The sequence below is a fragment of the Talpa europaea genome, assembly GCF_964194135.1.
Source record: "Talpa europaea genome assembly, chromosome: X".
NCBI classification, from domain to species: domain Eukaryota; kingdom Metazoa; phylum Chordata; class Mammalia; order Eulipotyphla; family Talpidae; genus Talpa; species Talpa europaea.
Window position 1 is genome coordinate 42167405 of NC_140081.1, and position 24181 is coordinate 42191585.

Below are 24181 nucleotides of genomic sequence, written 5' to 3' on the forward strand. Positions count from 1 at the left end.
CTTCAACATAATACTGGAAGTTCTAGTCAGAGCAATAAGAGAAAAGCATACATGGAATCCAAATAGGGAAAGAAGATATAAAACTATCACTATTTGCAGGCAATGTGATTATACACATAGAAAGCCTTAAAAACTCCATAGAAAAACTAATAATAAGACCTGAAACCATATATAGAATGAAATATAGGTAAAACACAGAAGATATATATCTCAATAACATCTTTAAAGGCTTATCCCCCAAAGCAAAGGAAGTGAAGTAAAACATAAACAGCTGGGATTTCATGAAACTAAAAAGCTTCTCTGCAGCAAAGAAACATTAACGAAAACAAAGAGACACCCCACTGATTTGGAGAAAATTTTTGCACTCCATACAACTGATAAGGGATTAATCACAAAGATATACAAAGAACTCACAAGACTAAAACACACACACACACACACACACACACACAAAGTAAACAATCCAGTCAATAAATGGGCAGAAGAACTTAAAAGACATTTCTCCAAAAAGGAAATGCAAATGGCCAACTGACATATGAAAAAAATATTCAATATTCCTCATAATCAGGGAAATGCAAATCAAAACCATGAGATACCACCTTATACCAATGAGAATGGCACATATTTAAATAACTAGCAACAACAAATGTTGTTGAGGATGTGGCAAAAAAGGAATTTTCCTACACTGCTGGTGGGAATGCAAACTATTCCAACCACTATGAAAAACTGTGTGGCAGTTCCTCAGACTACTAAAAATGGAGCTACCACATGTCCCAGCAATTCCACTCCTAGGGATCGACCCAACGGACACAAAAACATTATTCAAAAGGATACCTGCACCCCTATGTTTATTGCAGCACTATTTACAATAGGTAAGATTTGTAAACAAGCCAAATGCCCAAAAATAGATGACTGGATCAAGAAGAAGTGGTATATATACACAATAAAATACTATTCAGCAATCAAAAAAGATAAACTCATGCCATTCACAGCAAAATGGATGGAGCTAGAAGGGATTATGCTATGTGAAATAAGTCAGAAAGAAAAAGAAGAACAAATATCAGATGGTTTCACTTATAGGAGGGATGTAGGGGAACCAAGTAAGGGATCAGGGAAATAGTAATAACAATAATGAACAAAACAAAAATTAACAGGCAACTATAAATCAGAAATATTCTGCTGGGGAGAGGGAGGGTGAGTGATCAAAACAAAGGCGGGAAGATCACAGTGGACTATGATGATTGTGCATGGGTGAATTGGTCGTGAAAATACAGTGGGGACCACACCTGAGAAAAGAAAGCAAACATTGTAGAAAAATGAATAATTATGTAAAATATATATAAAATACATTATTTTTTAAAAAGGTATATAGTTGGTTTATTTATTTCAGATCTTTCTTGTTTTTTGGAGTGGCCCTGTTGTGTCGTTCCCTCTTAATGCTTCCTTTGTTCTGTCCCATACTTTTTGGCAATCATGCTTTCATTTCTTTTGCCTCCAGTTTTTTTGTTTTGTTTTTCAAATTCTCCTTTTATTTCCACAATAATCCAATAGTCATTCGGTAGCATGTCGTTTAGTCTCCATACATTTGACTTTTTTCTCTTTCTTTTTCTGGTTTACTTCTAGTTTGTTAGCTTTGTGATCAGAGAAGATTCCTGATATTAAAACAGTGCCAAGGTAGGGGACAGGTCACTGAGAGTTCTCATGCATGCACTCACAATAGCAATACACTACTCAGGCTCAGTGTGAAACAACAATGGAATTTATTAACAGGGGAGATTGTGAAAAGGAAAGTGTTTCTATTGTGACAAAAGGCTAGCTGTCCTACCCCAGATTGTGTATGCACTATCCAGTAGTGCAAAACAAAGGCTGCTCATGAAAGATGACACTGTCTCTCTGACAAGGGCCTGGAGCTGGTGGCACACTGGTAAGCACTCAGGTTGGCAGCTGGAAGTGATCACAGGTCGGGCTCCAGAAGTGAAACTGCAGTAGCCAACAGCAGCAGTCTGAGGCCAGGATGGACAACACCAGATGCCAGTCCAGACAGTGACAGATGCAACACCAACTGGAGGCAGTGCTGGAAGACAAGAAGTTTTGGCCAGCTCTCAGAAGTGGCAAGATCCAGTTCAGCAGTACTGGACACAGGTCAGCAGTGCCTGTCAGCACCAGTCAGCAGGATATGATACCAGAGAAAAGGTCCCAATATTATAGCTCTTAGAGATTCTGGCTACTGCCAAGATTAAGCTGGCAAAGTACCACTTCTGTCATTGATGGAGCCCACATAACTGTCCTTGGGACCCCTTGAGGATTGTATGCTGAGCTCAAGTTTCTCTGCAGAGTTGGGATGTTCCTCTGAGCAGACCCAAACTAGGAACCATTAGCCTCTCTCTCCACAATTCATACTGGGGTCTGTTGTCAAACCCATTTTACTGAGGCAAGCCTCAGCAAAGCCATTCATGCCCCAACGTTCTCGCCAGGGTGGCAGGGCTCCTGTTTCAATATGATTTCGGTCTTCATGAATGCATTCACTTAATTTTGTGACCCAGCGTGTGCTCTATACTTTAAAATGACTATGTGCACTTGAGAAGTGTGTGTACTCAGAGTTTTTGGAGTGCAGTGTCCTATAACTATCTATCAAGTCCATCTGTTCTAAACCCTCATTGAAGACTATTGTTTACTTGTTTTGTTGACTGGTTAATTTCTCCAATGATGTAAATGGTGTGTTGAAATCGTCTATTATTTTTTATGATCCCATCAATGTCTGCTCAGGTTTTTCAATAGCTGCTTTACATATTTTGATTCTCCTTCAAACGATGAGTGTTATGTATTCCCTTAGTTATTATATGATATTCATCCTTATCTCTTGTTACCTGTCTTAGTTTGAAATCTATTTCATCAACATGTGTGTCTGGCCCTTTCTTTTTTTGAGGTACTATTTATTTACTGGATTTTTTTTCTAACTTTCTGCTTTGAGCCTACATTTATCTTTAGAACTCAGAGGGTCTCCTGGAGACAGCAGAATGGTGGAGCTATTTTATCATCCAGCAAACCACTTTGTGCTTTTTGATTGGTAAATTAAGTTCATTTAAATTTATGGTGATTATATATGTATTAGGATTTGACACTTCCATATTGTTTTTGTTTTGATGTGATTATTATCAGTTTTTATAAAATGTAATATTTTTTAAAGATTTATTTTTATTTATACAAGAACTGGGGCATAGGCCAGAGGCAGGGGAGGGTGAGAGAATTCACCAGAGACAGAGCGGGGAGCAGAGCAGGCAGAAGGACCGAAGTACACTGCTGAGGGGAGCAAAGGTCGGCAGGAGAGGTCTGCGCGCCATGTGGGACCCTCCTCCGGTGGCCGGGGAGCAGCCGGGGATGGAACCGGCGCTGCAGAGGCTGCAGAGGCTGCGGGCAGCTTCATAACCCAGCGCTCAACCGCTGCGCCACCGGGGAGGCCCTATTCTCTCTCTTTTTTTTTAATTGAGGTAACATTGGCTTATATTATTGTTTGCATTTTGGAAGTACAACATACCCCTCCTCATGTAGCTCCACCATAGTGCACCCACCACCAAGTCGTTCACAATCCACCACCATAGTCCATTGTCCATTGTGCTCCCTTCCCTCCTTGTTTTCACCCCTCCCCCACCTCCTTCCTGTACGGGTGCTTCAATTCCATAGTCACTTTAGGAATTAGTTTTTAAGTTTGTCTTTATTTGAACCTTAGTTTAATTTCTTTATAGTCCACATAAAAGTGATACCATCCAGTAACTTTCTCCTTCCACTTCTTCCTTTCATGTACCATCCTTTCATGTACCATTCCTTTCATGTACCTTCCCCTCCAGCCACAGCCATGTTGCCATAAATGGCATGAGTTTATCTTTTTTGACCACCGAGTAGTATTCCATTGTGTATGTATAGCAAATCTTCTTGATCCACTTATCTGTTTGGGGCACTTCTGTTATTTTCACAGTTTGGCTATTACAATAGTGCTGCAATAAACATGGGAATGCAAGTTTCTGTTTGAATTAGTATTTTTGAATTTTTGATAGATTTGATACATGCTATTTTGTAAGAGAGATTTGTTAATTGGCAAGCTCCATCAGCTTTTGTTTGTCTTGGCAGGTCTTTATTTCTCCCTCACATATTAGTGAGTCTTGCAGGAAGTAACAGTGGATGACAGTTTTTATCTTTGAGTGTTTTGAATATGTCATTCCTTTTTCTCTTTGTAGAATTTCTGTGGAAAATCTGATGTAAGCCTGAGGGGAATTCTTTTATAATTTACCTCCCCACCCCTCAACCCCCCAGTTTTATTCAATATTATTTGTCTGGAACTCTTTATATTTTCCCTTCCTTTGATCTTGCTTTCAGTCACAGAATTTAGTTAACTATAGACTTCATGGAGTTGTATAATACATTTTCTCAGATTTGAGAAGTTATTTTGTATTGTTTAGAATAAGGTTTATGTTGCCCTCTCTAGACTCCCTTTTTGGAAGATCCATTATCATTATGTTGTCTTTTTCAATGGAGTCAGATAGTTTTTGAAGTTCTTCATATTTTTACATAGTATTTCTTTCTCTTCTCCACCTGGTTCCATTGTGCACTACTATATTTAAGGTTACTGATTCAAACCTTCATTTGGTCTATTCTGCTTTCATAGCTTTTTTCCTACTTCTTGATATAATTTATTGTATCTTTTATATCCTGAGTCTTTTCCTACTTAAAGATTTAATTTCTACCTTCATTCATTTTAATTTCTGAGCTCATTCATTTTTCTGAATTTTCTTTTATCTATTTGCTTAACATTTCTGAATTGTCTTGTATCATTTTGACTTTCTTTTCTGAGTTTTAATTTATCTCTTTTAGTTCCTTTATTATAGCAAATTTGAACTCTATCTAGTAGGGAGATATAATCCTATACCATGCTATTTTGATTGGTTTAAAGAGAGTTGTGCTCTCATTGTAATTTTATATTCCCTTGAAGTCTCAATTACCACATGTTATATATTTTTGTCTGTATATTTTGCTATTTTTAAGTCCTTTATATATTTAAAATATGTTTTACAATGACTTAGAGAGTCAAATTAATTTTACTTTTATTGTACATGTTGCTTGTTTTTATTTGATTTCATATGTTTTTTTTTTTGCTTTTTTTCAAGCTTCTGTAGCTACATAGAACTTTTTTTTTTTTTCAGTTGTTGAGTCACTAGAATACAAGGGAGGTCTCAAAGTGTTCAGCTGCTGCAGTGCTGTTGCCTGGTTTTGCTGTGCTTGTGCTGCTGATATCCCTTCTTTCTCAGGTTCCATGTGTGAGACTTAGTAGTCTGAGCACTGTTAGTGGGTTAGGAGAAGAGTGATGCAAGTAGAGTTAATTCTTTTCCTTTTCAGGGACAGGCCTATATGAGGTAACCCCCAGCTCTTCCATATGGGTGTCTCTTCTTTCAAGAATGTATGCATCTACAAGATTCCCACTCTCCCCTCCTCTGGGCTTCTGACTGAGTCAACAGTCCTAACACCTGTGTCTCCCACCCCAGTCTACAGTTTCTGGTGTCCCTCCCACCTCCTGCTCAATGTTTCCTTTATAGTCTGTGTTGCTATCCAGTATCCAATGGGGACTTCAGTTTTTCCAAGCCATGGGACTCTTTTGGTATAGTGTCCCTTTGGTTAACTGTAAGATTTTTCCTCTCAGAAGCAAAGCAAGGAACTTCTTCAGTTGCAATCTTTGTGTGACTCCAGAATTCAGTTCGTGTAACTTTAGAGTCAGAAATCTTAACCTTTGTATTCATTATTCTCAATAAACTTGTAAGCATATTTTATCTATGCATAGAGAAACCATATCTGAAACTGTCCACTCTCTGCAGTAAGCTTTAGATAGAGGCAGGGAATTCCCCAGGACCTACACATGGTATTCTGATTTGAATATTGCTCTCTCTTTCTTATTCAGGGACATTTGAGATTTACTGTCAGGCAGGCAGCCATAGAGAAGCAGGGATGAGGGCACTCTATAATGTTTCCCAGTGTCCTGGACACAAAGCCACCCCTCGGGAACATTACCAGGCTGCAAGGATCTACTACATCATGGCAGAAGAAGTGGAGTGGGACTATTGCCCAGACAGAAACTGGGAACTGGAATGGCACAAGCAGCCTGAGAAAAACAGGTAAGTTTAGAAATGGATAGTTCACACTTTGAGTTTTTTGATCATTTTGCAAATGAAAGTGATACTGAAATTTTGAGTTGAAAAAACACTTAAAGTCACTGAATAAGATAACAACAAATCTAGAGCAGGACTAGACCATAGATTCGCTGGAACTCAGTACTTCTTCTATAATCCTGTTGAGCAGAATAAAAGCCCTTATCTACATCCACATGCTCTTAATATTTGATTCATTTTCTCTGTTTAAACAGAAAAAAAGCACCTATACTGGCATTTAAATTGTATAGAGGACTTACTCAAGGAAGCAAAAACTCCCAATTTAACTGTCTCTTGACAAAATATCCTTAAGATTAAGCTGAAGAGCAGAAAAACCCTAAAGTAGAGTAACTTAAATAAGTAAGAATTTCATTTCTTCGTCATATCATAGTACAAATACGAGCAGTCCATAACACTTGCTTTTATCCCTAGAACTGTGATGTCTATTCCTGTTGTAGTCATCCCAACTATCAAAAAAGGTTAAAACAGTTCAGGTCAGGCAAAATAGTATGTAAGACAATGACTTGGAAATATATATATATATATGTACACACACACACACACACATATATATATATATATCACTTTCTCTCATACCTCACTATCCTGAGCTTATTAATATGACTAGACCTAGCTGTATGGAATTCTTGCAAGTATAGTCTCTGGCTTGGCAGCTATGTGCTTAGCCAAAACAATAATGGAAACTGAGGTACAGTTTAGGATTCTCCATTCCAGTTTATTTTTGGTGATTTCACTACTTTTTGCTAATTATTGTCCTTCTGGTAGGTTGTTGAAGTTACAACCATTTTGCTAACTTGATCTATGACTGAGAAGAAGTGACTTCCCTTTTCTAAACTTTGTTTATCTTTGGCGCACTGATTTATCCTCTGGTGTCTCGTTATGACGACTTGAAGCGGCGGGATGAAAATGGATTATTCAGAGTCCATGTCCAGAACAATGAGAAGCGTAGAAGGACTGCACCAAGAAAGTGCAGCCCAGCTCCAAGGACAATCTCGTTTTTATTTAGAATCAGACAGGAAGTAAAAAGATCAAAGAAGCAAGCAGGCAAACAGGGAATGCACAAGTGTATGGGGGATGTGCAACCAGCTGCACCAGCCAAGGTTGAGAGGTAATGAGAAAGCCAAGTAAAGTGTCAGTTTTTATGCTACTCTAGCCATAACACCTATTGCTGTTTCTGCACATGCTGTTTTCAGCATGTGTAGACCCTCACACTAGGACTTTTGCCTTGATAGGTTCCCTTGCTTAAACTCTTCCTGTTTCTGCACATGCTGTTTTAAGCATGTGTGGATTCTCATACCAGGACTTTTGCCCTGGGAGATTTCTTATCAACTTTCCCTGTTTCTGCACATGCTGTTTTCAGCATGTGTGGATTCTCATACCAGGACTTTTGCCCTGGGAGATTTCTTTATTAACTTTCCCTGTTTCTACACACTAGACACACAGAACAGTCAAAGCAAAGAATAATTAAGGCAAAGGCATAGAACAGTCAAGGCACTTAATAATAAAAGTTCCCATACTCTGGGACATACTTACCTCATCAGCCTATTGGGGCTGTCAAATGATAAAGTAAGTAATATTAATTAAACAATAAATAATAAAACTATTTGTAAATAGGAAAGTATCTTATGAGGAGAGATCTGTAATAGTCAATTTCCTCCTTACCTCTCGACATCCCTTAACCCTCTAGCAGCTGAAACATTTACTATCCTTCTGCCACCTACCACCAGTGCTTTGTCCTCTTGTGAAACTAATTCAATTTAAGTACATCATTAAGGCCCAGGGCTTCTGATTCTTATCCCAGAGGTATTCCCTTATAAATTTTAGTACACATTCCTACAGGGATGATAATTGATAAGAAAATATGAACAATATTGAAACCTGCCACATTTAATAGCATTTATGTAGCAAAAATGGTGGGCAATCTGACATTAGAGGAAATAGGTTCCTTTTTCTATCTGTCACATGAAGTTGGGTCTGACTTAGCTTTGCATAAAACAGTACCAGGGCTAGGGCATAGGTTTCTGTTTGTGAGTTCTCACCTGTGTACTCACAATTGCAAGATACTACTCAGGCTCAGGGTGCACAACAATGGGGTTTATCAACAAAGGGAAGATTGGAAAAGAGGAAAGCATTTCTAAGATAATAAATGGCCAGCTGATCTACCCTAGATAGTGTATGCAGTGTCCAGTAGTCCAAACAAAGGCTGCTCATGCAAGATGTTATTGTCCCTTCAATGAGAGACTGGACATATTGGCACAATGGTAAGCAGTGGATTCAACTCACAGTGTTAGCTGGAGGCAGTCACGTCTCAGACTGCCTAGGTGATACTGCAGCGGCCAACAGCAACACTCCAAAAGCTGAACTGGACATGACAACATGCTGAGCTTAACAGTGCCAGATGCAACAACACCAAGAGGCAGTGCTGGAGGATTAGAAGTGGTGGTCAACTCTCAACGGTGGCCAGATACAAGTCAACAGTTCTGGTCATAGGTCAGCAGGTGATAGCACCAGAGAACTGGCACTAGTGTGATAGCTATTTCTGATGGTGGGCATAAGCCAATGACAAACAGATCTTTCAGAGACACCAAGCATAAGTCAACAGTTTTCTCTGTAGGTGATGTCAGAGGCAGGGCTAGAGGCAGGTGCAGCAGTCAAGTCTCTTGAAAATTTTATGGAGGTCTCTGAGAAGGTCTCTGTTAAGGTCCAGAGGGTTTATGGAAGTGTCAAAGTCTGAAAAGGGTTCTGTCCCAACAAATCTTCTTGACAAATCTGTCTACCAAGATCTTTCCAGGATTCCTGAAGACTCTGATCTGAAGCTGTCTGATGAATGATCTCAAGCTGGCTAATGCTCTGGCTTATATCCTCTTCAGGATCCCTGTCATTCAAGTCTTATTGGTTTGTTTACACTTCCAACTGTCTTATTGGTGCTGAGAACTGAACTCCAATCAGATCATCCTGAATGGTCTCAAAAACCTTTAATAGAACCAGTGGAGTACAAACCTGATTTTCCTAGTAGGAGCTTGAACCTGATTGGCTCACTTACAATTCTGGCACCATATTCAAAATTTAACTCCCAGTCAGTCATGCATCCAGATCTGATCTGATAAACATTGAGATTATGCAGGCTCATATCCATGGGGGGCTTGGGAGCTACAGCTGGAGCCAGCTTCAGCAGGATCAGATGGTCATCTGAGCAGCCCTTAACCAGGAATCACAGGATTCAGGGGCTGCTACTGTTGTTGTAGCCCACCAGACTGCCCTAGGGACTGTCCCAGTTCAACACAGGCTGACATTGCTATAGTCCAGGGCTGGCCTGCAAGTTGTCAATGGGGTCAGTTCTCAAATCCAACCACTGAGGTGTGAGGTTGGCCATCAAACCCAGCTTAGTAAAGTGGGCCTCAACAAAGCCAGTCATGTCCTGTAGTTTGTGCTGTGTATGTGGGGGTCCTGTTTCACTGGTATCTGAAAATAAGGAGTTGATGTCAAGGTGCTGATACCACTTTTGGATTCTTCTAGTTATGGTCACATCTTCCTGAGCAACAAGGATGGACTCCTGGGTTCCAGATACAAGAAGGCTGTATTCAGGGAATACACTGATGGTACATTCAGGATTCCTCAGCCAAGGGCTGGAGTAGATGAACACTTGGGAATCTTAGGTAAAGTCATTCTACTTTCCTATTAGAAGGTTGTACTGCTTTTATGAGGTTATGTCATATCAGGAAGGATACCACATTCCCCATTGTCATTATTTCCTTATGATATATTGTAAATACAGTCTCATTTTATAAGTTAACCATGAAAACAGCTATCAAAGTGAGGGTGGTTTATAAATTCTGCTACAACCTTGAGCCAGGTTTCTCCATGCCTCTATATCCAGGGATTTCTGGGGTGACAGGTTTATTTTAATGCTAAAGTAAGGAAAATTTAGGAACCCTCTCCAAAAGTAGAAAATGGTAGTATTCTTGCATCTCAGTTTATTAGTTCAGTTTCTTTTGTAAGGGCCAACAAATCTGACTGTTCATCTTGCACTAAAGGGACTCACTGGACTTTGAAGAGAGTCCAGCAATTCTCTACTCTGCCGAACTCTTACTCCTTACCATCAATTAGTCTACAGTGCCTACAACCTTGGGCTAGTATATAGTGAAATTTGGGATGGGGTAGAAACACAATCTATTTGAGGTATCTTGATACTGTGGGAAGCAGTAACAATTTAACACCTTTGAATTTAAAAAATGGGGTCATCATGACTTAGTGATAGGGCGATCTTTTCTCAGGGTAAATTCTTAACCATAGGGAGCTCTTGTGTATATCCCTTTGATGTTTCCTGTTCTACTATGCCATTAATAAGACTGCTCCTTCTTTTGCATATATTAGGTCCACTTCTCAGAGGAGAGGTTGGTGATATCCTAACTGTGGTTTTCAAGAATAATGCCAGCCGCCCCTACTCTGTGCATGCCAGTGGAGTGCTGGAATCTAGAACTGGATGGCCACAGGCCGCTGAACCTGGTGAGTGGGAATTTTTAGTAAAGAGGCAAAGGATGCATGGAATCTCTGCTTCAATCCTCTCACTTATTCCTTGAGTAAAAATTGCTTTCAAAGGCTGTAAACATAACTATTAACTACACCTAATCTACAGCCTGAGTTTGACTCCATAAAAAATACACAATCCCAGAATAGACTGCTAGACTGCTTACCATAAGTTCTTTTTTTTTTTTGAAAGATTTGTTTATTTATTTATACAAGCACTGGGTACAGTCAGAAGCACGGGAGGGTGAGAGAATTCACCAGAGCCAGAGCGGGGAACAGAACAGCCAGGCTGACAAAGAAATACACTGCTAAGGGGAGCAGCGGGCGCGGCAGGTGAGATCTGTCGCACCATGTGGGACCCTCACAGGCTGCCAGGGATCAAACCGGCGCTGCAGAGGCTGTGGGCAGCTTCGCAGCCCTGCACTTAACCGCTGCACCACCAGAGGAGACCCGAGTTCTACTTTTTTTAATCAAAGATATCATTAACGTTGATCACATGTGAAGTATTTCTTTACCTAAGATTGCCTTAAACTTTGAAATCAGATTGAGTTTATAACTGTAGCCTTTGAAGTTAACATTGGCTATAGTCTGAGTTCCTAATTATGGCTAGAGAGTGGCCTTTCCCAAACCATATACTTATCTTTAACCCCAGCCAAAGATCTTGTTCCTTTATTACAGACTAAATCCTAATCTAAGACAGAACTAAACTTAAGCATGTTTCAAAACTACCTGGAAGGCTTGAGAAACTACATATTGCTGGAATTAACTCTCAGAGTCTCTGACTCAGTAGATCTGAAATGGGTCTTAAGAAATGTCTAGGTCAAATAGTTTCCCAGTTGGAGCACCAACTGCACATTGACCTAAAGGATGAGAAGTATAGAGGTAAAATAATAGTGTGGAAGAAAAGCAGGAAAAAATGATGTTGCTGATGTAGGGAATGCAATCTGTAAAGGTCCAGTAGTAAGAGAAATGAAAGTTGGGGTAAAGGTAAAGGGACATGTCCTTAAAATGATGAATGATGTAGAATCAACAGGACTTGGTGACTAATGGGATATTGTGGGTGAGAAAGAAGAATTCTCGTATGACACCCACATTTTCAATTAAGGTAATGCTGGTTTATCTTGTTTATATTTTGGAAGTATCGGATACCCTTTTTCCAGAGATGTTACCAGAGAACCCCCACCACAACTGTGTTCCCTCCCCACTTTGTGTACAACACTTCCCTCTCTAAATGACTGATTTCTATGGTCAGCTTTCAAAGATTAGTATTTTAGTTTTGCATTATCTGACCCTTTGTCTGATTTCACTGTACTCCACATATAAGGGACACCATCTGGTGTTTGTGTTTCTCCTCCTGAATTATTTCACTAAGCATAATACTTTCCAGCTCCATCCATGTTGCCACAAAGCACACATGGGATAAGTTTATCATTTTTGATCACACTGTGTGTGTGTGTGTGTGTGTGTGTGTACCAACTCTTCTTGATCTACTCATCTGTTTTTAGGGACATAGGTTGTTTCTATAGTTTGGCTATTGTAAACAGTACTGCAATTAATTAGTATATTTGTGCTTTTTGGGTTAGCACTGAGGAGTAGAATTAATCAGTCATGTGGTAGATTCATTTTTAATCTTTAGAAAAACCTCCATGCTGTTGTATACAGGGACTAGACCAGTCTTCATTCCCATCAACAGTGTAAAAAGGTTCCTTTCTATCTACATTTTGAAAGCACCTGTTGTGTTTGGTGTTTTTGATATAGAACAGTCTCACAGGAGTGAGGCAGTATCTCATCGTGGATTTGATTTGCATTTCCCTGACAATGAATGATGATGATGATTTTTTTATTTTTTTTTCTTTCATGTGCAATACCTTTTTATTTATTTATTTATTTATTTATTTATTTATTTATTTATTTATTTATTTATACATACAAGCACTGGGTACAGTCAGAAGCAGGGGAGGGTGAGAGAATTCACCAGAGCCAGAGTGGGGAACAGAACAGGCAGACTGACGAAATACACTGCTGAGGGGAGCAGCGGGCATGGCAGGAGAGGTCTGCGCGCCACTCGGGACACGCGCTGGTGGCCGGGGATTGAACTGGCACCTCAGAGGCTGCAGGCATCTTCGCAGCCCAGCGCTCAACTGCTGTGCCACCAGGGGAGGCCCAATGATCATCATTCTTTCATGTACCTATTGGCCATCTGTGTGTCTTGTTTTGAGAACTGCCTTCAGCTCATCTGCCCATTTTTTGTTTGGGTTAATTGTTTTCTTCTTGTTGAGTTTGTGTGTGTTCTTTGTATCTATGATATCAGCCCCTTGTAAAACGTATGGTATGTGAATATTTTCTCCCATTCAATAGAGTGTGATTTTTGTCTTGGTTATGGTTTCTTTCACTGCAGAATCATTTTTTTAAATGTATCATTTATTTTTTATTTAAATTTTATGTTATATTCCCCATACAATTACAACCCCCTTATTTTGACCCCAATTCTACCATTTGCAGCCCCTGAACCCCCATAGAGTGTCTCTGGTTCATAGTGGTTGGTTGATTTTGGTATTTTCTTTCTTATAGTTATTCTTTTTCCTGGTCCCTTATTTAAGTTTTCTAGATTCCTGCTATGAGTGAGACCATACGGTATTTTTCTTTTTCTTTCTGGCTTATTTCGCTGAGCATGAACCCTTCCAGTGCCATCGATGTTGCTGCAATTGCATGTGTTTATGATTTTTGAATGTTGAGTAATATTCCATGGTGTATGTGTACCACATCTTCTTGATCCAGTCATCTATTTTTGGGCATTTGGGCTGTTTCCAAAGCTTAGCTATTGTAAATAGTGCTGCTATAAACATAGGGGTGTGGGTGCTCTTTGGAATTGATATTTCTGTGTCCTTTGGGTAAATACCTAGGAGTGGAATTGCTGGATCATATGGAAGCTCTATGTTTAGTAGGTCCAGAAATCTCCACACAGCTCTCCATAGTGGTTGGACCAGTTTGCACTCCCACCAACAGTGCAGGAGAGTCCATTTTTCTGTGCAACCTCGCCAACATTTGTTGTTGCTAGTTTTTTTTTTTTGATGTGTGCCATTCTCACTGGTGTAAGATGATATCTCATGGTAGTTTTGATTTGCATTTCCCTGATTACAAGTGATGTTGAACATTTTTTCATATGCCTGTTGGCCATTTGCATTTCCTCTTCAGAGAAGTTATTTTTTAGCTCTTCTGCTCATTTTTGACTGGATTATTTTCTTTGTTTTGGCTGAGTCTTGTCAGCTCTTTGTAGATATTTGTGATCAGTCCTTTATCATTAGTGTTGTGTGCAAAAATGTTCTTCCAGTCGGTGGGGTTTCTCTTTGTTTTGGTTATTGTCTCTTTTGCTGTGCAGAAGCTCTTTAATTTGATGTAGTCCCAGCTGTTTATCTTTGCCTGCACTATCACTGCTTTGGATGATGTGTCTGTAAAGATGTCTTTGATGTGCATATCATGTAGTGTTTCGCCTATATTTCCTTCTATGTATTTTATGGTTTCAGGTCTTATGTCTAGTTCTTTAATCCATTTTGAGTTGGGTTTTGTACATGGGGTTAAGTAGTAATCAAGCTTCATTCTTTTGCATGTAGCAACCCAGTTTTCCCAGCACCATTTATTGAACAAACTTTCTTGTCTCCAATGCATATTCTTTGCTCCTTTTTCAAAGATCAGTTGACCATAAATCTGTGGGTTTGTTTCTGGATTTTCTATTGGATTCCATTGTTGTGTGTGTCTGTTCTTGTTCCAATACCAGGCAGTTTTGATGATTATGGCTTTGTAGTATAGTTTGAAGTCTGGGAGTGTTATGCGTCCATTCTCTTTTTTTTTTTTTTTCAGGAAGCTTTGGCTATTTGGGGTTTTTGATGATTCCATATGAATTTCATCAATAATTGTTCTATTTCTTTGAAGAATGACATTGAAATTTTTATTGGAATAGCATTGAATCTATATATTTCTGTTGGTAGTATGGACATTTTAATACGGTTTATTCTTCCAATCCATGGCATGGGATGTCTTTCCATTTTTTGTGTCTTCTTCTATTTCTTTCAATGGTGTTTTATAGTTTTCTTTGTATAGGTCCTTAACCACCTATTTTGTTAGATTTATTCCCATGTATTTGATTTTTTTTTTGTTTCGATAATAAAAGGGATTTTTTTTATTACTTCTTCAGATTTATTGTTTGTGTATAGGAAGGCTACTGACTTCTGCGTGTTGATTTTGTATCCTGCCACTTTACTGAACTGATTGATGAGTTGAATTAGTTTTTCTGTGGAGTTTTTGGGGTTCTCTATATATATTACCATATCATCTGCAAATAGTGATAGTTTGGCTTCTTCTTTTCCTATTTGGATTCCTGTATGTCTTTCTATTGTCTTATTGCTCTGGCTAGGACTTCCAGTATTATATTGAAAAACAGTGGTGAGAGTGGACATCCTTGTCTTCTTCCAGATCTTAATGGAAATGCTTTCAGCTTTTCACCATTGAGAATGATACTGGCTGTCGGCTTGTCATAGATGGCCTTTATGATGTTGAGGTATGTTCCTTGTATCCCAAGAATTTCAAGGGCTTTTATCATGAATGGGTGTTGTACTTTGTCGAAAGCTTTCTGGGCATCTATTGATATTATCATATGATTTTTATATTTCTTTTTGCTGATGTGTTGGGTAACGTTGATTAATTTTCAGATGTTGAACCATCCTTGTGTCCCTGTAATGAATCCTACTTGGTTGTGGTTAATTATCTTATGGATACATTGTTGGATTCTGATAGCTAAAATTTTATTGAGGATTTTTACATCAATGTTCATTAGCGAGATAGGCCTGTAGTTTTCTTTTTTTGTGTTGTGCTTGTTTGGTTTTGGTATTTGTGTAAGGCTTGCTTCATACAATGTTTTTAGTATTATCCTTTCCTTCTCAATTTTTTGGAAGAGTTTGTGAAGGATAGGCACTAATTTGTATCTGAATGTTTGGTAGAATTCATTTGTAAATCTGTCAGGCCCTGGGCTTTTGTTTTAGGGAAAGTTTTTGATTACCATTTCAATTTTGCTGCTTGTAATTGGTCTGTTTAGGTGTTCTATTTCTTCTTTATCTAGCTTTGGGTGATTGTAGAGTTGTAGGAATTTGTCCATCTCCTCTAGAGTGTTGAACTTGTTTCCATATAAATGTTCATAGTAGTTTCTGATTATTCTTTTGATTTCTGCTGTGTCCATCGTGATTTCTCCTATTTCATTTGTGATCCTGTTTATTTGTGCTTTCTCCATTTTTTCCTTTGTGAGCCTGGCTAGGGGTTTATCTATTCTATTTATTTTTTCAAAGAACCAGCTCTTGGTTTCATAGATCTTTTTTTTTGTTTTGTTTTGTTTTGTTTTTTTAGTTTCGGTTTAATTTATATCTGCTTTGGTTTTTATTATTCTTTTCTTCTACTGGTTTCTGGGTATTTTGTTGTTCTTTTTCTAGATCTTTCAGCTTTGAGATTGGATTGTTTCCTTGAGTTCTTCCTTGTTTCTTGACGTGAACCTCTATTGCTATATATTTTCATCTTATTACTGCTTTTGCTGCATCCCATACATTTAGGAAATTGGTGTCCTCCTTGTCATTCAATTCAAAGAATTTTTAATTCCTTCTTTGATCTCCTCATTAGTCCAGTGGTCTTCCAGTAGTGTGGGTTTCAATCTCCGTGAGGTTGAAGAGTTCCTTGCCTTCTTTTTATGGTTTATTTCTAGTTTGATGCCTTCATGGTCAGAAAAGATGGTTGGTATGATTTCAATCTTGGTGTATCTGTAGATGTTTGTGTTGGGTCCCAGTATGTGATCAATACTGGAGAATGATCTGTGTCGCTTGAGAAAAATGTGTACTCAGAATTTTGGGGGTTTAGTGTTCTATATATGTCTGTTAAGCCCAAGCACTCTAGATCCTTATTTAGAGCTTTAGTGTCTTTACTTATTTTTTTGTATCGTTGATCTATCCATTGTTCATAGTGCTGTGTTGAAGTATCCTACTACATATGTGTTTTCTCTGATGTCTGTTTTCAAAGGCAGCAATCGTTGTCTGATATATTTTGGTGCTCCAAACGAAAGAGTACCTTCGTTTGGTGAGTATATGTTAATGAGTGTTATTTCTTCTTGAATTATTGTCCCCTTGATCATAATGTAGTTACCGTTGGGGTCTCTTTTTACCTTTTTGAGTTTGAAATCTGTTTTAACTGATATAAGTATAGCTGTTCCTACTTTCATTTTTGGTCCATTTGCTTGTAGGATTGTTTTCCATCCTTTAACTTTAAGTCTATTTTTGTCTTTTGTAGCTAAATGTGTTTCCTGGAGAGAGTAAAAGGTTGGGTTTTGTTTCTTAATCCAGCCTGTGACTCTGTGTCTTTTCATTGAAGAGTTTAGTCCATTTACATTTAGAGCTAATATTGATATGTTAGCATCTCTATTTGCCATTGTGTTTGTCTTTCCTTTGATTTTATTTATTTATTCTTTTAATAACTCTTTTTGGCCTTCTTTTGTTGTTATTCGTCCCTCTAAGGTTCTGGCTTTAGGACTCCTTGTAGTATTTTTTGGATGGGGATTTAGTCATAATGAAATTTCAGAGTTTCTTTTTGTCTAGGAAGTTCCTATTCTTTCTTCATAGAGGAAGGAAAGCTTTGCAGGATAGAGTATTCTTGGTTGGCATCTGTTTTCTTGGAGTCTGTTGACTATGTCCCTCCACGCTCTCCTTGTCCATAGTGGTTCTTCGGAGAAGTTTGATGTCAGTCTGATTGGTTTTCCTTTGAATGTTATCTGTTTCTTCTCTCTTGTCCGCTTCATTATTTTTTCCTTGTCTTGGGTTCTTGGGAGCTTTACTATTAAGTGTCTTGCTCCTCCGGGAGCCTTCTGTCTGTTTCACTTAATCTGTAAGGGACCATACTATTATAATTGAAAGATGGGATAACCTAAGTACAAATGCAACATATGGTAAATAATTTATTACCAAAATGCCATAAACTAAAACTAAAGAACTTTACCCAATAGATTACAAAACATCGTAAAAACTGGCTAGTTGAATATGTATACGTATGATAGAGAACTCTTGTTGAAGATGGTACATTGGTTGGGAAATCGTCAGATATGTTTCAGCAGCCTCCTGAAAGGTAGCCATCACTTCACTGTAGAACATCTACTCTGTTTTTAGAACCCAGAAACAACTGTCTAATCAGACATTTTGTTCATCTCTGGTAATAACAATAATTCTGGGTCTGTGATGATGAAACTTCATAACCTTCTGGTAAAGAAGCTACTTTAAGATTTTTCTTGGGCCTCCCCTGGTGGCACAGGCGGTTGAGTGCCACATAGTGAAGCTGTCCACAGCCTCTGCAGCGCCGGTTCGATCCCGGCCGGCTGGCGAGGGTCCCACATGGCATGGCAGACCTCTCCTGTCTTGCCCGCTGCTCCCATCAGCAATGTATTTTGTCAGTCTGCCTGTTCTGTTCCCTGCTCTGTCTCTGGTGAATCCTCTCACTCTCCCACACATCTGGCCTGTACCCCGGTTCTTGTATAAAATAAATAAATAAATCTAAAAAAAAATAGATTTTTCTTAATGGCCAGATATTTGCAAGAGTCTTTCCTATAGAGGATGAATGAGCAGTCTGCTATGTTGAACAGTCTGCTTGGTCAGACCATTTTCTTTTCCCCAATGCCAGACTCTTAGGATACTACACTTCCTTCACTGTCACTCCTGACATAATTAAATCACTTCATATTTTATTATGGGAAGACAACTTCTCCAGCAATTTCCAAATCAATCTGTGTTCCTATTATAGAATTAATTGTTAGTCTTCTTAAAGGATAATTGTACATTAATGACTATATATCATCATAAAATTAAATTGAACGCATACAATTATAAAAAGTGTAACATGGAAATCAGGACTCATATTTATATAATGAACCAAAGTCTTGCTTTTTCAGAATTCATAGGTTAATCATAATTCTATGCCAGTGTTATCAAATCCATATTTTTAAATTTTAATTAGTTAGGATTCTTGTTGTTCCTAATTGGAATTAATGCTATCTGTGTGTGACAATAATTTCCAATATAAATCATTTTAGGGTTCTGATATTTCAATTCCTGAACTATACCTTTGTTATACTTTATTACCTGATGAATTGCATTTCTCCTAGCCAAAGAAAAAAGATGGAACTGAGCAAAATTTAAGCCCTGACCACACAGATCATGGTCTGCTAAATCAAGAATCATGCCTCTAATGGAGAAAATGATTCTTCTGTATAGAATTTTTAATTAAAATAAATTACTTTATATTTAGCAAAATTCACTCATTGTAGTGTAGAATTTCATGTATTTTGAAAAAAAAAAAAAACATACATTTCACCATAGTCAAGATACAGAACAATTCTATCACCCTGGAATATTCCCTCATGCTGCCTCTTTGCATTCAAGCCATTTCCCATTTTCATCCTAATAACCACTGTTTTTATATTCCAATTCCTTATAGTTTGCTTGTTTGTAATATCATGAAAATAGAATCATTATTTTTAACCTTTGGGATTCTAGATTTTTTTTTCACTTAAAAATATGTTTGGATGATATCAATAAAAATTGCATAATAGGGCCCAAAAATAGATGACTGGACCAAGAATGTGTGGTATATATACACAATGGAATACTATTCAACAATCAAAAAAGATAAACTAATGCCATTTGCAGCAATGTGGATGGAGCTTGAAGGAATTATGCTCAGTGAAATAAGTCAGAAAGAAAAAGTAAAATATTGGATAGTTTCACTTATAGGAGGAATATAGAAGAACCAAATAAGACATCAGGGGAAAAATAATAACAATACAAAACACAACAAAACAAAATGAAAACAAACAGACTATTATAAACCAGAGATATCCTGAGGGAAGGAGGAGGGACAGGGATCAGAGGGCGGGAGGAAGGAGAACAGGGGACTGTGGGTGATGGTGCATGGGTGGATTGGTGAAGGAAATTCTGTGGGGACTAAACCTGAGGAAGGGAAGCAAACTGTTTAAAAATGAACAATGTTGTAAAAATATATATAAATAAAAAGAAAATTATTTTAAAAAATACATAGTAGGGACTCCAAATTCCTTCTTCAACAAATGGTCCATTCATTATTCCAAGAAATACAAAAATAAAACAAAGCAGATTGAAGTATAACATAGTTTTTGGGAATTACCTGACATAGCATTTGAAATAACTCTAATTGGCATGTTAAAGGCCCTAGTGGCAAAAGTGCACAATATGCAAAAGTGGGATGGTAAATTGTAGTAGAGGTATTAAAACTAAGAAACAGAAGGTCGGGTTCTGTTTTTTAATCCTGCTACTCTGTGTCATTTTATTGATGAGTTTAATCACATGGAAATACTAGAAATGCAAAGCACAGTTTTTAGTACATATATAAAGGGAATTTTCAACAATATCTTCATTAGATTTTACACAGCTGAGGAAGTGACTAGTGAACTTGAAGATAGGTCAATGAAAACAGAAACACTGGAAGGAAAAAGAAAAGAATGAAGCATACTTGTGGTATCAGGCACTCAAACATATATGAAAGTGAAATCATAAAGGGAGAAGAAAGAGTGATAAAGAAGAAAATTTGAAGAACTAATATTTGGGTATTTTCCAAAATTAATGATAAACCCCAATCCACAGATGCAAGAAATTCAGAGAACACCAAACAGGATAATTACAAGAAAACCCTTAGAGAAACACACATAAACACACCTAGTAATACTTTGTACAATCTGTTCAAAATAAAACAAAACAAAAAGTTCTTGGAAACAGGTGGAGGGGGGAAGTGAGAGTTATATGCAAAGGGGGAAAAAGGATAACACTTATGACAGTCTTTTCATCAGAAATCATAAAAAAAGAGTAATATGATGGTAACATTTTTATAGCACTGAAGGAAAAAACTTGTCAAACAAAACAAATTTTCACGTTCTGAGAAATTAAGAAGGAAGAATAACACATTCTAAATAAAATTGAGCATTTATTGATATATATTGCAGGAAGTTATAAGGAAATACTTCAAGTAAATATGACGTGGCGCCAGATAGCAAATGGAATCTATTTAATGACATGAAAATTATTATGTATGGAATAAATGAAGATAAAATTAAAATTAATATTTTGTTCCTTTTAAGTGCTCTAAGAGATGACTATCTAAAAAATAGTGGCAATATATGCACACTATGCACAAACATAAAATATATGACAAAAACACAATGGGTAGAAGAGACACTTTGGGGATACATGGTTATAAAATCCATCTTCTAGATATTAAGCAAAGTATTATTTGAATATAGATTCTGAATAATGTAAGACACATATTGTAAACTCTAGAGCAATAAGGAAAATGATTTTTAAAGGAGGTAAAAATCCAGCAATTTCAATCTTAGTATTTATCCAAAGAATACAAAAACACTCGTTTGATGGGATATGTGCACCCCTTTGTTCATTGCAGCAATATTTATATTAACCAAGTTATGGGGAAAAAAACAAGTGCCCATTGACAAAAAAAATATAGATTAAGATGTGGTGTATATACACAATGAAATGCAATTCAGCTATAAAAAAGTGATAAATAATAAATAAAAAGATGAAATTTTGCCATTTGTGACAACATAGGTGAAACTGTAGGGGATTATGTTAAGTGAAATGTCAGATGGAGAAATAAATACTGGATGATTTCACTCACAAGTGAAATATAAAGAAAACAGAGGAACATATCTTAGAAGTATGAATTCAGAATTGAGACTACTAGAGGGGAAGGGTGGGGGTAGGAAATAAGAGAAGGGGTCCCAGTGATTTATAGTAGATATAAGTGCTTTGGTGATGGGTGTTGTGTGGTAGCTTATATCTGAGGAGGTGTGAACCTATTCTCATAAATCATATGTAGTGCTGTAACCAGTATTACTTCAATGAAAAAAAAATGCTAAAGTAAAAGCATTTGACAAGAATAAGTTAATAGTAGAGATTAATGAATGACACAAAATGCTGAATTAGTGCAAAAGAAGACAGATGGGAAAAAAAAATAAGAAGAGTTAAAAAGCTAGAAAATGTCTGATATGTAGCCTTTATTCCAACTATAGCTATAATCATATTAAATTTAAATCCTCTAAACACAGCAATAAAAATATATGTATTGTGATGTTGGATTTTTTTTTAAATGACCCAACTATATATGTCCAAATAAAAAAAGCCATTTTGAACATAGAAGCATAATAGCATAGTAGGATAATAGTAGAACGGGATTATATGTACCATGCAAACACTGGAATGGCTAATAGTATTATCAAGAAAATAAACTTTAGGCTAAGGAAATTACCTTCAAGATAATAAATAGGGCCTCCCCAGTGGGCAGGTGGTTGAGCACAGCGCTGTGAAGCTGTCCACAGCCTCTGCAGTGCTGGTTTGATCCCTGCTGGCCTTGGAGCACCGGCATGGCACAGCACACCTCTCCTGACTTGCCTGCTGCTCCCCTTAGCAGTGTATTTTGTCAGTCTGCCTGATCTGTTCCCCGCTCTGTCTCTGGTGAATTCTCTCACCCTCTGGTGCATCTGGCCTTTACCCTAGTTCTTGTATAAATAAAACAAGTCTTTAAAAAAATGAATGCATAATTTTCAAAGATAAGTTCCTAAAAACAAAACTGGTAGAATTAAAAGGAATTTTCAGAAATTTGTTTCCTCCAGGGATTTTTTCATATATAAATGTTTTTGGTATTCTCTTGTGATCTCTTATTTTTGCAAGATTGTAGTAATGACCCCACCTTTATTTGTGAATTTAGTTATTTGTGTCGTCTCTTTTTTTCTCCATGTAATATGCGTAATATCTTTCAATTTAATCAATTTTTTAAAGATTTATTTATTTATGAATACAAGAGCTGGGGTACAGGCCAGAGACATGGGGTAGGGACTGAGAGGATTCACCAGAGACAGAGTGAGGAACAGAGCAGGCAGATTTATATATATATATAGTTTTTTATATCATTGTTCATTTTTAAACAATATTTGCTTTCCCCCCACACCCCCTCAGGTGTAGTCCCAATAGAGTTTCCTTCACCAATCCATCCATGCACCATCATCTCAGGCCCCTGTGCTCTTCTCTTCCTCCCTCTTATCCCTCTCCCTCTTCCTCCCCTGCAGATTATCTCTGTTTTTTAATTGTCTGTTATTGCTTTGTTGTGTTTTGTACTGTTATTATTTTTTTTTACACTGATATCTTATTTGGTTCCCCTATATTCCTGCTATAAGTGAAACCATCCAATATTTTTTTCTTTTTCCTTCTGGCTTATTTCACTGAGCATAATACGTTCTAGTTCCATCCACATTGCTGTGAATGGCATGAGTTTATCTCTTTTTTGATTGCTGAATTATATTCAGCGGTGCTGGGAAAACTGGACCACCACATGCAAAAAAATGAAACTAGACCACTACCTTTCACCGTGCACACAAATCAACTCAAAATAGATAATTGAACTGGACATAAGACCTGAAACCATAAAATATATAGAAGAAAATATAGGTAAAACAGTGCAAGACATACATTGCAGTAACATATTTAAAGATTCATCACCCAAAGCAAAGAAAATCAAGGAAAAGATAAGCACCTGGGATTACATCAAAATGAAAAGTTTCTGCACAGCAAAAGAGACATTAACAAAAACAGAGAGATACCCCACTGATTGGGAAAAAATCTTTGCATTCCAGTCAACTCATAAGGGACTGATCACAAAGCTATACAAAGAATTCACCCAACTGAACAAAAACAAAATAAACAATCCAGTCAAGAAATGGGCAGAAGAACTTAAAAGACATTTCTCCAAAGAGGAAATGCAAATGGACAATAGGCATATGAAAGAATGTTCAACATCCCTTATTTTTTTTTATTTTATTTTATTTTTATATTCCCCATACAATTGCAATCCCCCCATTCTCAACATCCCTTATAATCAGGAAAAAGCAAATTAAAACCACATTGAGATACCACCTTTCACCAGTAAGAATGGCATGTAACAAAAAAAAAAAAAAACAAGCAACAACACATGTTGACAAGAATGTGGTGAAAAGAGACTCTCCTACTTTGCTGGTGGGAGAACAGGCAGATTGACCTAAGTACACTGCTGAGGGGAGCAGCAGGCAAATCAGGAGAGGTTTGCTGCACCATGTGGGTAGTCCCCTGGCCGGCTGGGGATGAACTCATGCTGAAAAGGCTGCAGAAAAGATTCATAGGTTGCATCTTAACCCCTTGCACCACCAGGGAGGCCTCAACTTAATCAATTTTATCTTTACAAAGAACCAACCTTCTGTATTATTGATACTTTCTATCACTTTTATGTTCTGTATTTTATTTATCTTCAATTTATTCTTCAGTAATTCTTTCTCTTAGCTTTGGAAATGGTTA

General features: G+C 37.5%; 1 protein-coding gene across 7 annotated transcripts in view; it reads left to right on the plus strand.

The window, feature by feature from the left end:
* HEPH (hephaestin) overlaps window positions 1-24181 on the plus strand; it is a gene marked incomplete at both ends in the record, with an annotated part of 101946 nt that overhangs the window by 52941 nt on the left and 24824 nt on the right. For 6 of the 7 annotated variants that reach the window (XM_084259131.1, XM_084259129.1, XM_084259128.1 and 3 more), the window contains 3 exons: window positions 5945-6158; window positions 9729-9868; window positions 10587-10718. In XM_084259131.1, the coding sequence (XP_084115257.1) occupies window positions 5945-6158; window positions 9729-9868; window positions 10587-10718 (486 nt within the window). Of the gene's footprint in view, window positions 1-5944; window positions 6159-9728; window positions 9869-10586; window positions 10858-24181 lie in introns of those variants that run through there. The other variant, XM_084259133.1, reaches the window with a different exon arrangement.